Source organism: Rhinatrema bivittatum, chromosome 7 (genome assembly GCF_901001135.1).
Source record: "Rhinatrema bivittatum chromosome 7, aRhiBiv1.1, whole genome shotgun sequence".
In the NCBI taxonomy this organism is placed as follows: Eukaryota; Metazoa; Chordata; class Amphibia; order Gymnophiona; family Rhinatrematidae; genus Rhinatrema; species Rhinatrema bivittatum.
In genome coordinates this window covers 107,453,565-107,466,762 of record NC_042621.1, presented here as the reverse complement: position 1 = coordinate 107,466,762, position 13,198 = coordinate 107,453,565, and the positions used below count along the sequence as shown (strand labels likewise).

Sequence of the window (13,198 nt, the reverse complement as noted above, 5' to 3'; positions counted from 1 at the left end):
CACAGGTACATCCCACTTGTTTTGGATCCAACTGCCCGTATGCTAAGAGGAGAAATTACTATTTAACTGATCATTTCCTTTTCTTTAATAAGGACAGGTAGAGCCACCTTCCTACCCCTGGCTGCAGGATGGTTGTGCTATTGTCCTTCTGTGTGTTCCAGGGGTTACTGGTAAGTGTTACTACATTCTGTCTGACCTTAGTGCTTTCCTGTTGGCTGAATGCTGGAATGGTTATCTGTTACTAATCAAGTTTTTGTTAGTTTGTCCATAGTTGGCTTTTGCAGAGAATACTGGCAGACTGATGCCAGTGTAGGGGTATATATGTCATGATGTCAGCTTTGCTTAGTCTCCATCTGCTGATAGAGGTGCATAACCCACTTGTTCTGGATCCACCTGTCCTTATTAAATAAAAATAAATTATCAGGTAAGTAGAAACTTCTCCTTCTCATAATCCTGCAATTGTGAGCTCCAGTGGAACAGGAGAAAATTCTGTAGAGGATGCATATGCACTTCTGTCCACAGCAGCCAAACTAAAATTGCCGCCGTAGAGCCTCTGACTTGATGATGATGATCCCCAGCCCCAAGTGCCCTCTCCTGCAGCAAATTCTGGACTTGAAGCTGGAGCTTATACCTTTTTCAATAGCACCATCTATTACCTCTTCCAGCCCATTTTAGCAACCACCTCTGGCCACACTCCAGCAGTGACGGTCTAAGGCTACACATCAGGTCCAGCATATGCCTGGCCCAGTTCTTTATCCCTCCAAACCCTGTTCCGGAGGGGACAGGATCCAAACCTTCTTGGAAGTGTGACTTCAGATAACCAAGGACTTCTAGCTCCTATGAATCGTGGACTCTGGATACCATTTGTAGTTCTCCTGGCAACAGTCCCCTGTACACTACTCGAATCTTGAGCCATATGTCTCGCTTGATGCAGTTTCACTGAGAAGTGCAATCATTTTCCCCATCAACAAGCAATAGATCCAGTCTCTGCATCCCAGTATGGACAGGATTTTTACTCTGCATATTCCTAACCCCCCTAAGAAATCGGGAGGATTGAGGCCCTTCAGGATCTGGGACTCTCTGACCATCTACTTCAATGGAAATTCAAAATTAATTCCATCAGTACGCTTCTCCCTTACATCCAAAAACAAGAATGGATATGTGCACTCGAGCTGAAAAATGCTTCTGCTCATATACCCATCCATTCTTCGCATTGCCTGGTGGTTAGAGCAGTGGACTACAAACCAGGAAAGCCAGAGTTCAAATTCCTCTGCCACTCCTTGTGACCTTGGGCAAGTCACTTCACCCTCCATTGCCTCAGTGATTGTGATCCTTCTGGGGACAGGGAAATATTTGCAGTACCTGAATGTAATCTGCTTTGAAATGTCTGAAATTTAAATGCAGATTTATTTAAGTATGGGTAGACTCCCTGGAGAAAGCGTTTAAAGACAGATTGAGTGTACGCATTGCATATTGTCCCTTTGACCAGCCTTTTCTTTTTACTGAGGCCTCCATTCTCAATGGGATCAGTTAACAACCATTATCTACTACAATCCAGGTTTTCAAGGTGAAAAATACTCTAGTGGTACCATCCTTAGAATATTAAATGGGAAAGCTAGAAGAGAAAGCAACTTGAAAGTTTTATAGTTATAGCAGCACCAACACCCTTCTATGGATGTGAAACATGGGTTCCCTGTACGTACCAGGATCAGTCCAGACTGCTGGGTTATGCCTTCCTTCCAGCAGATGGAGTCAGAGAAAAGCTGAAAAGCACCCACCATATAACCTGGTGTGCCACCTGCAATCCCTCAGTATTTCTCTGACTCCAGCAGATTGAGAGACCTAACCTGCGGTCCTGGTCCTGACTAAATTTACCGGGATTATTCCAGTCAGGTTTGATTCAATTTCTCATACAACCTTTGACTAAATCAAATTTTATTTAAAAAAAAAAAAAGGGGGGGGGGCATTTTTTCAGTTGGCAACAGCAGCTATCTTCTGGCAGGCAAGGCAGGGCATTGCCCTGCAACTATTTTCCCAGAACAATTGGATTACTGACCCGGTGAGCGGAGGGGGAAAACTTACCAGTGGGCCTGTCACTCTCCCCCTCCTTGGACAGATCTAATACTTGTTGAACCTTCCAATTATGGCCTGGCTGTCCACCGAGGCTGACACACAATAAAAAAAAACCAAACCCCCCCCCCCCCCCCCCCCCCCAAAAAAACGTGGTTCGTGGATCTCATCAATCTAGCGGGGTAGATAGTCCTTTGCGTCTCGGTCACCTGACAAATGTACTCCATCAGGGTCCTGTATTTTTCGATCAGGCAGACCGCTTCTGTCTAGCAGCTTGGCTTATGAACAGAGGCAATTAAGGAAGAAGGGTTACTCGGAGGCGGTTATTACCACCCTTCTACGGGCAAGAAAAACTTCTACATCTGTCACATACATCCGAGTATGGAAGGTTTTTGATTCTTGGTGCCGTGGGTTGACTCTGCCCCCGCGGCATGCCACTATTGGCCATATTCTTGCCTTCTTGCAGGACGGCTTATGGAAGGGCTTGGCGTATAATTCACTCAGAGTGCAGGTAGCAGCCTTGGGCTGTTTTCATGGTAAGGTTAATGGTACTTCCATCGCTGCTCACCCAGATGTGGCATGGTTCTTGAAAGGGGCTAAGCACTCGAAGCCTCCAGTTCGCGTGATCTGTCCTTCATGAAGTTTAAATTTGGTTCTCCGTAGCCTTTGCAGCTCTCCTTTTGAAGCAGGCCACATTGAAGGATTTAACACTTAAGACTGTGTTTCTCGTGGCTATCTGTTCGGCTAGACGAGTTTGAGCTCCGAGCCTTTTCTGCGTATTTCTGATTCAGGGATTTCTATTCGGACAGTGCCCTCATTCCTTCTGAAGGTGGTCTCGGCATTTCATGTAAACCAGTCTATCAAGTTGCCAGCATTCTCTGTTGAAAATAGGGATTTGAGGAGGTTGGATGTCCTTTTACAGTACCTAGAGGTTACCAATCCTTTCAGATTGTCGGATCATCTTTTTGTGTTGTGGAGCAGCCCTAAGAAAGGGTCCAAAGCTTCTAAGACTACTATTTCCCGCTGGTTGAAAGACGCTATTGCCTCTGTTTATATAAGTCACGGGCGCCCAGTAAGAGAGGGCCTTAAGGCGCATTCTCTTAGGTCACAGGCAGCGTCATGGGCAGAAAGCCAATGTGTTTCACCCCAAGAGATTTGCCGGGCGGCCACTTGGAAATCATTGCACACGTTTGCTAGACATCACCGAACGATGTTCGGGACCCGAAGGTGGATTCCTTCGGTAGCAGTGTGGTTCACGCTGGACTCTCCACGCCCCACACCTTTTAGGGCAGCTTGGGTACATCCCAGCAGTCTGGACTGATCCTTGATACATACAGGGAAAGGAAAATTAGTTCTTACCTGTTAATTTTCGTTCCTGTAGTACCAAGGATCAGTCCAGACGCCAGCCCATTGGCAGGAGAGTCCGTACAGCAGTTTTGTATTTCTCTTGGCAGATTACTTCACAGGCTATGCATCTACGCGACACGGTCGCTGTTGTTTACGAAGTTTCTATAAGTTTACCTCAAGACCTTTTAAGTTTGACTTGGTCTAGTCATTTGGTTGTTGAATTAAAATACAATAAAATAGTTACAATAACAGTTATTCATTCTGCTTTGATATTGATTATACTGAGGGATCGCAGGTGGCACACCAGGTTATATGGTGGGTGCTTTTCTCTGACTCCATCTGCTGGAAGGGAGGCATAACACAGCAGTCTGGACTGATCCTTGGTACTACAGGAATGAAAATTAACAGGTACGAACTAATTTTCCTTTGTGTAACGAATTCTGCCAATATTTTTAAGTAACAGAAATGGATGTAATAGACAAGGTAAGGTGAGGAATGAAGATATAAGAAAATAATTAATTAAATATTTTGTGAATGAGAAATTCAAACATTATATGGAAACAAAAACGTAGAAAGAACGGAACATGGAAGATTCCCCACAAAAAAATAAATAAATCTTCAGTATCTATCTTCAGGAAAAGAGATCCTGGCAGACCTAGGAAAAGATGGACCAATGGTGCATAATGAAACTGGAATAGGCATTGTGGCTAAATCCATGATGAATACTGACTGAGGTGGGTGTTATGGGAAGGCATTCTATGTACTCTTTTGATCTAAGTCCTTTATAAATAAACTGAATTTCCAGTAGAAGTGTCTCCAAAAACTTCCCTAGATCCTTACTTTTCATTCCCCCTGCAAGCCCCAAAATTTTCTTTTGAAGTCCCTTTTCAGTTCAGTAATGACTTTCACTTGTGCTATAACAATCTCACAGTATCTTCTAACAAAGTTCTTCAATTCATTCACTCTTTTGAAATAGAGAAGCTACCTCTGTTTTGAATTTTTGTTTTCGGTTGTGCTTTGATTTTCTTTCTTTCAGTACCTTTTTAGGGATTTCAGCTCCTTCATAATATTGGATGTTTTAATTTCTTTGCCAACAGCTGTTTTCTGAGGTGCTGATAGGTGGTGTGTTGTCCTCTGACTCCATAGGACACTATCAAAGTTGCTTCTATGTTGGCCATTTTATCAGTAACGGTGCTTGCCATCTTTACTAGATTTTTGGCTTGTTCCTTAGAGCAGATCCCTCTCGCATTTATCCGGCATCAAGCTCTGTAGAGCTCCACCTCCAGATGTAGGATTTTAATCTCGTCGTTCTTCTCCAGAAAATGGAACATGAGTCTCAGAAACCCTTCTTAACATTGATTTTATCAATATATCACCTACTTTGTAAAACACCATTTCTTTATCTGAATTTTGTCTTATGAATACTTGAGAATATATTAACTGTGTATGATGGATTGTATTTTTCTCTTCTCTATGTATTGATAGTGCACCATTTGTACAGATATATATATATATATATATTTTTTTTTTCTTCCTCCCACCTCACCCCTTTGCCCCTTGCAAGGCCTCATGTACTGGATACTTACTTCCCTGCGAACAGGAATCGGGCAGAAGCAGCACCAGCAGTGGTAGTATCAGCAGAGTCTGGGACACCCCCAGAGAGCAATGAGGGAAACCTCTCAGATGAGACCCTTGAGCTGAGTGAGTCTGAGGAAGAACATGGCGACGGCAGCACCACAGAGGTGGAAGATCCTGAGCAAGAGAGAGCCAATATACCCAGCGAAGGAGGTTTGTGTCAGAAGGGAACTTGGAAATGTGGTGGGTGATGTCACTGTCCTGTATGTTGATTCTTCCTAAAGAGGGGGCAGATGAATACTGTTTTGTTTTGTTTTTTTTTGAAGACCAGGGAATATTTATTTAGGATAATTGCTGCAAAGAATTCTGAGCCAGGCTAGCTTTTATACCACACTGAGAGGCAAATGTAATAAAATCCATACTAAAATCGGAGTTAGATTTTAACATAGGTTTTATTTAATGTACGGTACATTTTAAAATAAGTTGTCCCCATGGGAAGCAGGAAGCTTCCCATGGGGACAACTTAGAGATGTGCATTCGTTTTAGACATATTAGATAATTTCAACGAAATTGTCTAATTCGTCCTGTTTCGGGAGCGCCCCCAAAACTAACAATAATTTGCCAAAATTCGTGAAGAATTTGAATTTCGGGACTTAGTGCGCAGTAAGTTCTGTTAGTGTGCATTAACACGAAATTAGTAAAATACAAAAAAAACAAACCCAGAAACGCAGGAAAAACGAAGCACAAACAGATACAATATATAAAAATGATATTCATCTCTAGACCATAGTGAAAAAAAGCGGGCTAAAAGCTTTGCCTTTTTTTTTTGTTATGTAAACCTGCCCAAAAGAATAAAAACAAGCTCCCTGACCTTGATTTCACATCTCTCTCCCCCCCTCCCTCCCTGTTTTGGCTTGATGGCTGACTGGAGAAGTTCTCCTTCCCAAGCAGGCTGATTATCCCCTCACCCACCTTTTAAAACGAAACAAAACAAAAAAAACCATGCCAGAACCAAATTCCCTCGCCCTCCCCAACTCCCTTCACCTGGTAGAGGCTAGGCTGGAACAGAAATCCCCCCCCCCCCTCCCAAACATCCTCTTCTTGCTCATCTACACATCCTGAGCCCTTCAAATACCCCCCAACCTCGGGCAACCCCAGCTGTAAAAGAATTTACCTTCTCCGGCAGAGCTGCTCCCTCTACTGGCAGCAGATTGGTCCTTCCACTGTCAGTCAGTGAAAGGACCACCCCCTTTCAGAATTCTGAAAGGACAGCTTTCTCAAAGAGGATTGGTCTTTTCACAGACAACTGACAGTAGAGGACCAATCGGCAGTGAAGGAGTGAATAAATTAATAATTTATACAGCAAGCATATACTTGAAAAAGGAAAACAAAATAACATCAATGAACATATTTTATCAAACAATATTCCAAAATAATGGCAATAATACAAACATGTCTCAATAATTGAGGAGATCCAAATAGAAAGGGTTCCTGAAGCCAACCCAACAGGCAAATCCTATAAATTTAACATGCCATCATTTAACCTAACCAATTTAAACTAAACATAACTTAATCTAGAGACTGCCTTGTCTTAGAATCCCAACTGTTTAAGTGTCTAAAAAATAACGGTCTGTCTTGTTGCAACTTAATCAGATTTTATGCTGACAGGGCTCTACAGAACCTGGCTGCCCCTATTACTTGGAACAATTTTCTGTTTGCAAATGAAACAGCATTGAGGAATTCTGTATTTGATTTTATTTAGATTAACTCCTGCCTTTTTATTGGTAGCTCCAAGGCGAGATACATTCAGGTATGGGAGGTATTTCCCTATGCCCAGAGGGCTTACAATCTAAGGATCTGATTTACTAAGGCTTTTCTTCCATTCTGTGTCTATGGGAAAATACCTTGATGAATCAGGCCCTACATTTGTACCTGAGTCAATAGAGAGTGAAGCAACTTGCCCAAGGTCACAAGGAGTGTTGATGGGATTTTAACCCTTGGTTCCCTGATTCTTAGCTTGCTGCTCTAACCACTAGGCCAGGGTGGCTAACTCCGGTCCTTGAAAGCCACAAACAGGCCAGGTTTTCATGATATGCATGAGATAGGTTTGCATGCACTACCTCATGCAACTCGTGCATATTCATTGCGGATATCCTGAAATCCTGGTCTTTGTGGCTATCGAGGACCAGAGTTGGCCACCCCTGCGCGAGGCTACTCCACTTGCAATTACTAATCTTCAGGAGCCAATAAATTCAATCCCATTGCCCTATCTAAGTTCTTTAGTGTGCTTGTCCATTCTTTTATATATTTTTTGCCCCTCTTGCAGCTTATGTTGAGGTTCAGCTGGATCCTTCTAGAGAGACTGCGCACTCTGCGGGTCAAGAGCACAAGGAGCCAGAACCAGGGACCCAGATTAAACAGGTAATAGAAATTCACTTGGAATTAGCCCCCCCCCCCCCATTTTAAGGGCCTTATGTTTATATCAGTATGATAAGCATTGGTGTGGATTACATTGCATTTCTTTGGGAGGTTACATGAACATAAGAACATGCCATACTGGGTCAGACCAAGGGTCCATCAAGCCCAGCACCCTGCTACAAATACCTGGCAAGTACCCAAACAATAAGTAGATCCCATGCTACTGATGCCAGTATTAGCAGTGGCTATTCTTTAAGTCAACTTGATTAATAGCAGTTAATGGACTTCTCCTCCAAGAACTTATCCAAACCTTTTTTGAACCCAACTGCACTAACCACATCCTCTGGCAACAAATTCCAGAGTTTAATTGTGCATTGAGTGTGTGAGAATTTTCTCCAAATAGTTTTAAATGTGCTACATGCTAACTTCATGGCGTGCCCCTAGGCCTTCTATTATCTGAAAGAGTAAATAACAGATTCATATTTACCCTTTCTAGACCTCTCATGATTTTAAACACCGCTATCATATCCCCTCTCAGCTGTCTCTTCTCCAAGCTGGACAGCCCTAATCTCTTTAGCCTTTCCTCATAGGGGAGCTGTTCCATTCCCTTTATCATTTTGTCCGCCCTTCTCTATACCTTCTCCACAACTATTTCTTTTTTTGAGATGCAGCGAACAGAATTGTACAGTAGTCGAGGTGCAGTCTCACCATGGAGCGATTACAGAGGCATTATGACATTTTCCATTTTATAATCCTGGAGGAATTCTGTGCTACTGTGGAGCGCAGAATTGCAATTTTCTGTGCAGAAAATGGTAGAGGAGACCCCGGCATGCCACGAGCGGAGCACGCGAAAATGAAGACCCTGGCGCGCTGTTTGCGGCAAAGATGAAGGCCCCGGTGAGCGTGAATGTGTGCTTGTGAGAGGGGAGGGGGTGAGAGAGAGCAGGGGGATGAGAAGGAGGGTAAGAGAGTGGGGTGGGGATGCTTGAGTGTGGGTGCCAGAGAAGGAGCCTATACTGACGAAATTGTGAAGGAGTGTGTATGTGTGAGAGAGATTGGGAGCTCATGTGTATGAAAAAGGGATCGTGTGTATGTGAGGGTGCTAGCCTGTGTAAAGGGATTGTGTATGTGTGAGACAGCCTGTGTGAAAGAGTGCATATGAGAGAGACATAGGTAGCTGTGTGAGGATGTATAATTTTAAGTATTTGTGTGCAGAATTCTCCCAGGAGTAATTTTATTCACCATTCCCTTCTTAATTCCTAACATTCTGTTTGTTTTTTTGACTGCCAGAGCACACTGAACCAATGATTTCAATGTGTTATCCACTATGACGCCTAGATCTTTATCCTGGGTGGTAGCTCCTAATATGGAACCTAACATAGCATGGGTTATTTTTCCCTATATGCATCACCTTGCACTTGTCCACATTAAATTTCATTTGCAATTGGATGTCCAGTCTTCCAGTCTCGCAAGGTGGTCCTGCAATTTATCACAATCCACTTGTGATTTAGCTACTCTGAATAATTTTGTATCATTTGCAAATTTGATTACATCACTCATCATATTCCTTTCCAGATCATTTATAAATGTATTTAAGTGAATTTTCAGCTGGAACCTTAGGCTCCTAAATTCAGCTGAAAATAAGCACCTAAATTTAGGAGCTCAATTTATCTGCTTCAATGCTTCTTGTCTAAGTACCTTTTTAGATGGTTTTTCCAATAGCATACATTCTTTATTAAGTGAGGCCCAGACTGTATTTGCTTTATAAAATATCTGATGTGAAAATATCCATACCTATCTGATAAAGACAGATGGAACTCTTGCCTCAGTCTCTAAAATGCTTGAGTGGCCTATGATCGCAGATCTTATCCAGCTTCCTTGCCTACCATACAAAAATTAGAGAGAGCCATTGTAGAACTACACTTAACATGTACTCCTGCCATCTGTCCTTTTAAAAAAAATATTGAGCCAGGGGGTATGGTGGTGGGAGTACATGGCAGGTACATTTCATCCCTGGTGAATAAGTCTTGGAAGTTTTCCAAACCCTGCTTTCCTAGCATGTAGACAGATGGATTCAGGACCAGAGGTTTTATGCTCTCCTGACAGCAGATGAAGACGGAGCAAGCTGACGTCACAGTATATATAACCCTGCAGTGAACCCAGCCTGCCAGTATTCTCTGTCTTCAGCAGATGGTGGACATGGATCTCCCTATGGGGATTGCTTCAAGATTTTTGGAAGGAGAAATTTGAAGATCTAAAGGAAAAGAAAGCCCTGCTTTCCTGCAGTGATACTTAAAGGTCCCTCCCCCAGTTGAGAATTCCTGAGGTGATTTCCGTGGTCCCTCAGAGGTGTGCCTTGGTCCTGTAGCTGGGGTTCCTGGTGTGGACTTAGCTGCAAGTTCAACTGAGTGGCAGCAGGTGCAGGAGGCTGAGTGCGGCAGTTACAGCAGATGCCCTCTGCCCCTGCAGCCGGAGACCGTGTCTGTTCTCAGCCGGTAATTGCTGAGCTCAGGTAAAGTTTAAAAAAAAAAAAAAGTTTTACCTTTGAATTGAAGACAGAGGGGTTTCAGGACTTCCTCCAGTCTCCGTGCACGGCGTGCCATACCGACTAATTTCCCAGACCTCGAAACAGCTGCGTATCCCTGGTTTGGATGGCATGTCGGAGCTGAGGAGAAATCCATTTTGTTTTCCTTGCGTAAAGCCTCTTGGGTTTTTTTCCCTGTGATGGAAGCCATTCAGGAATTGATTGATCTGGAATGGGAAGCCCCAGAGACAAATTTTAAAGTGGATCTGACATTGGAAGGCCTGTACCCCCTGGATCATGCTGTGACAGTGTGTTTGCATTTTCCCAAAGTGGATGCACTGGTATATGCCCTCTCTTAAGTGAATGACTATCCCTGTAGAGGAGGAGTGGCCTTGAAGGATGTACATGATAGGATAGAGGCTGCTATTAAGCAAGCCTTTGAGGTGGTGGCAATTACTTTACAGATTGCTTCCTGTTGCGCCCTAGGAGAGTTTGCTGCTGCCTTTTTAGCAGATACAGGCTGAGATTTGGTCCGTACATCGGCCAGAGGAGTGGCTTCGGTGGTAGCAGCCAGGCGTCAAGTCTGGTTGCGAAATCGATCAGCTGACCCAGCCTCCAAAACTATTCTTACCAAGATGCCCTTTAAAGGCTCGCTCTTGTTTGGGAGCAAGTTGGAGAAACTGGCCAGTTAAGTGGGGGCAAGTCTCCTGTTCCTCGGTTGCCGGAGGATAAGAAGCAGTTATAGGTATGAGGGATCATCTCTGGGGTTCCAGGTGGTTTCGTCCCTACAGAGGGTCGGCCTTTCGATAGGTCTCTGTCCTTTTGCCCCCGGTTGCCCAAGACAGGAGCAGACTTAGGTGGTGGACCTTCCCGAGCTTCCCAGTGAAGGTTTGCCGACCCACCTTCTGGAACAAGAGAGGGGAATGTCTCACGCTCGTTCTCTCTCCTATCGGAGGTGGGTTGAGATCACGTCGGACCAGTGAGTCCTGGAGGTGATACGAGAAGGATATGCACTGGAATTTCACAGTATTCCTTGGGACGCATTCATGGTGTCCCCTTGCCATTCCCCGCAGAAGAAGCAGCCAGTGAAGTTCATGCTTCAAAGGCTCCTCAGGCTGAGGGCTGTGGTTCTGGTGCCCACATCTCAAGAAAGTGTGGGGCGATATTCCATTAATTTTGTTGTGCCCAAGAAGGAGGGCTCCTTTTGTCCTATCCTGGATCTCAAGAGGGTCAACCGTCATTTGAAGGTGATTCATTTTCACATGGAAACCTCATGCTCTGTGATAATGGCGCTGCAGTCGGAATTTCTGACTTCCTTGGATCTGTCAGATTTACCTTGATATTCCTATCCGTTTGGAACACAGCTTTCTACATTTTGCAGTGTTGTGGCACAATTATCAGTTTCTGGCACTACCCTTTGGTATAACCACCGCTCCCAGAACATTTTCCAAAGTTATGGTGGTAGTAGCAGCGGCCTTGCAAAAAGAAGGGGTCTTGGTGCATTCTTATTTGGATGACTGGCTGATTAGAGCCAAGACACACCAGGTGATCTCCTTATTGCAGGAGCTCGGTTGGATGGTGAACCTGACCAAGAGCAATCTTCAGCCATCCCAGTCATTGGAGTATGTGGGGGTCCGATTCAACACAAAGCAGAACAGAGTTTTCATTCCGGAAGTTTGGATCCGGAAATTGATGTCTCAAGTGCATCAGTTGCTGAACACCATACGCCCGACTGTTTGGTTCTACCTACAGGTGCTTAGCTTGATGGCAGCTACCCTGGAAGTGGTGCCATGGGCAAGGGCACATATGCATCCTTTAAGCACTCTCTCATGTCTAGCTGGAACCTGCAGTCTCAGGACTATGTGGTTCGGCTCCATTTTCTGATGGAAATCTGCTCCCCTTTCCAGTGGTGGCTGCAGGAGGATGATCTGAGAAAGGGAATTCCCTTATTCTCTTCTCCCTGGTTGCTATTCACGACAGATGCAAATCTTCCATGGTTGGGGGGGGCTCACTGTCTGGAGTTAACAGCCCAAAGGTGTTGGAATGCCAAAGAGTCCTGTTAGAACATCAATCGCCTGGGAGCTTGGGCGGTACGGCTGGCATGCTCACAGTTCAGCCATGGGCTGTGGGATCATGCAGTTTGCGTGATGTCAGACAATGTGATTATGGTAACCTTTTATCAATTGCCAGGGAGGAACCAAGAGCCAGCAAGTGTCACAGGAAATAGACCAGCTTATGGAATGGGCTGATGTCATCATCTGAGATGATCTTGGCCTTTCATAGTGCAGGACAAGACAATGTAAGAGCAGACTTTCTCAGCAGGGAGAGTCTGGACCTAGGAGAGTGGGTGTTGTCAGCCGAGGCATTTCAGCTGATTATGGATCGCTGGGGCCTTCTATTCCTAGACCTGCTGGTGACTACTCGCAATGCGAAGGTTCCTGGATTCTACAGTCACAGGAGAGATCTGTGGTCCCTGGGAATAGACGCTCTTGTATAGGTCTGGCAGAAAACAGATTTACTTTATGCCTTACCTCCAAGACCCTTGGCTGGGTGGGATAATTCGCAAGATCGAAGGCCACATGGGGGATAGTACTCCTGGTGGCACTGGACTGGCCCAGGCATATGTGGTATGCAGATTTGCGAAGACCTCTGGTAGAGACCCCCCTTCGTCTTCTGCTGCACATGTATCTATTACAGCAGGCACCGGTTCTTCACAAGGATCTGACTTGGTTCTGTCTTACAATTTGGCCTTTGAGAGGGCTTGCCTGTTAAAGCATTGTTATTCCTCTGTGGTGATTGCCACCTTACTCCTCGCTCACAAGTTCTTTGCTTCCTTGGCTTTTGTGTGGGTTTGAAGAGTTTTTTGAGGCCTGGTGTGAGGAGTGCAGTGTGCTTCCTCGTTCAGTTAAGATCCCACTCATTCTGGATTTTTTTGCAGGATTGGCCCTAAGTCCTTGAAGGTGCTGGTTGCAGCTCTTGCCTGTTTCAGAGGCCAGTTTAATGGTGTTTTCTTGTCTCATCCTGATGTGTAGCATCTTAAGCCTCCGTTGAGGTTACCGGTTCCATTGTGGAGTCTTAACTTGGTGCTGCATTTTTGGCGAGCCTATGTTCCAACTGCTTTTCCTTGCAGTTGTTGACCTTAACTGTGTTCCTGGTGGCTGTTTGTTCAGCGATTCTGATTTGAGTTGCAGGCCTTCTCTTGCTGGGAGTTGTTCCTTTGGGTGACTCCGGGGGCCTTACAGCTGCGTACTGTTCCATCCTTTT

The 13,198-nt window shown here is 44.7% G+C and overlaps 1 protein-coding gene and 1 long non-coding RNA gene across 3 annotated transcripts in view; one reads left to right on the top strand and one right to left on the bottom strand.

The window, feature by feature from the left end:
• The window catches only part of RFWD3 (ring finger and WD repeat domain 3), a 173,294-nt gene that overhangs the window by 23,062 nt on the left and 137,034 nt on the right, over positions 1 to 13,198 (top strand). For both annotated transcript variants that reach the window (XM_029608897.1, XM_029608898.1), the window contains 2 exons: positions 4,982 to 5,205; positions 7,319 to 7,413. In XM_029608897.1, the coding sequence (XP_029464757.1) occupies positions 4,982 to 5,205; positions 7,319 to 7,413 (319 nt within the window). The remainder of the gene's footprint in view (positions 1 to 4,981; positions 5,206 to 7,318; positions 7,414 to 13,198) is intronic.
• The window catches only part of LOC115095353, a 69,230-nt gene that overhangs the window by 41,807 nt on the left and 14,225 nt on the right, over positions 1 to 13,198 (bottom strand). Inside the window, exon 2 of the long non-coding RNA XR_003857748.1 lies at positions 9,205 to 9,292. This is a non-coding gene — a long non-coding RNA (uncharacterized LOC115095353). The remainder of the gene's footprint in view (positions 1 to 9,204; positions 9,293 to 13,198) is intronic.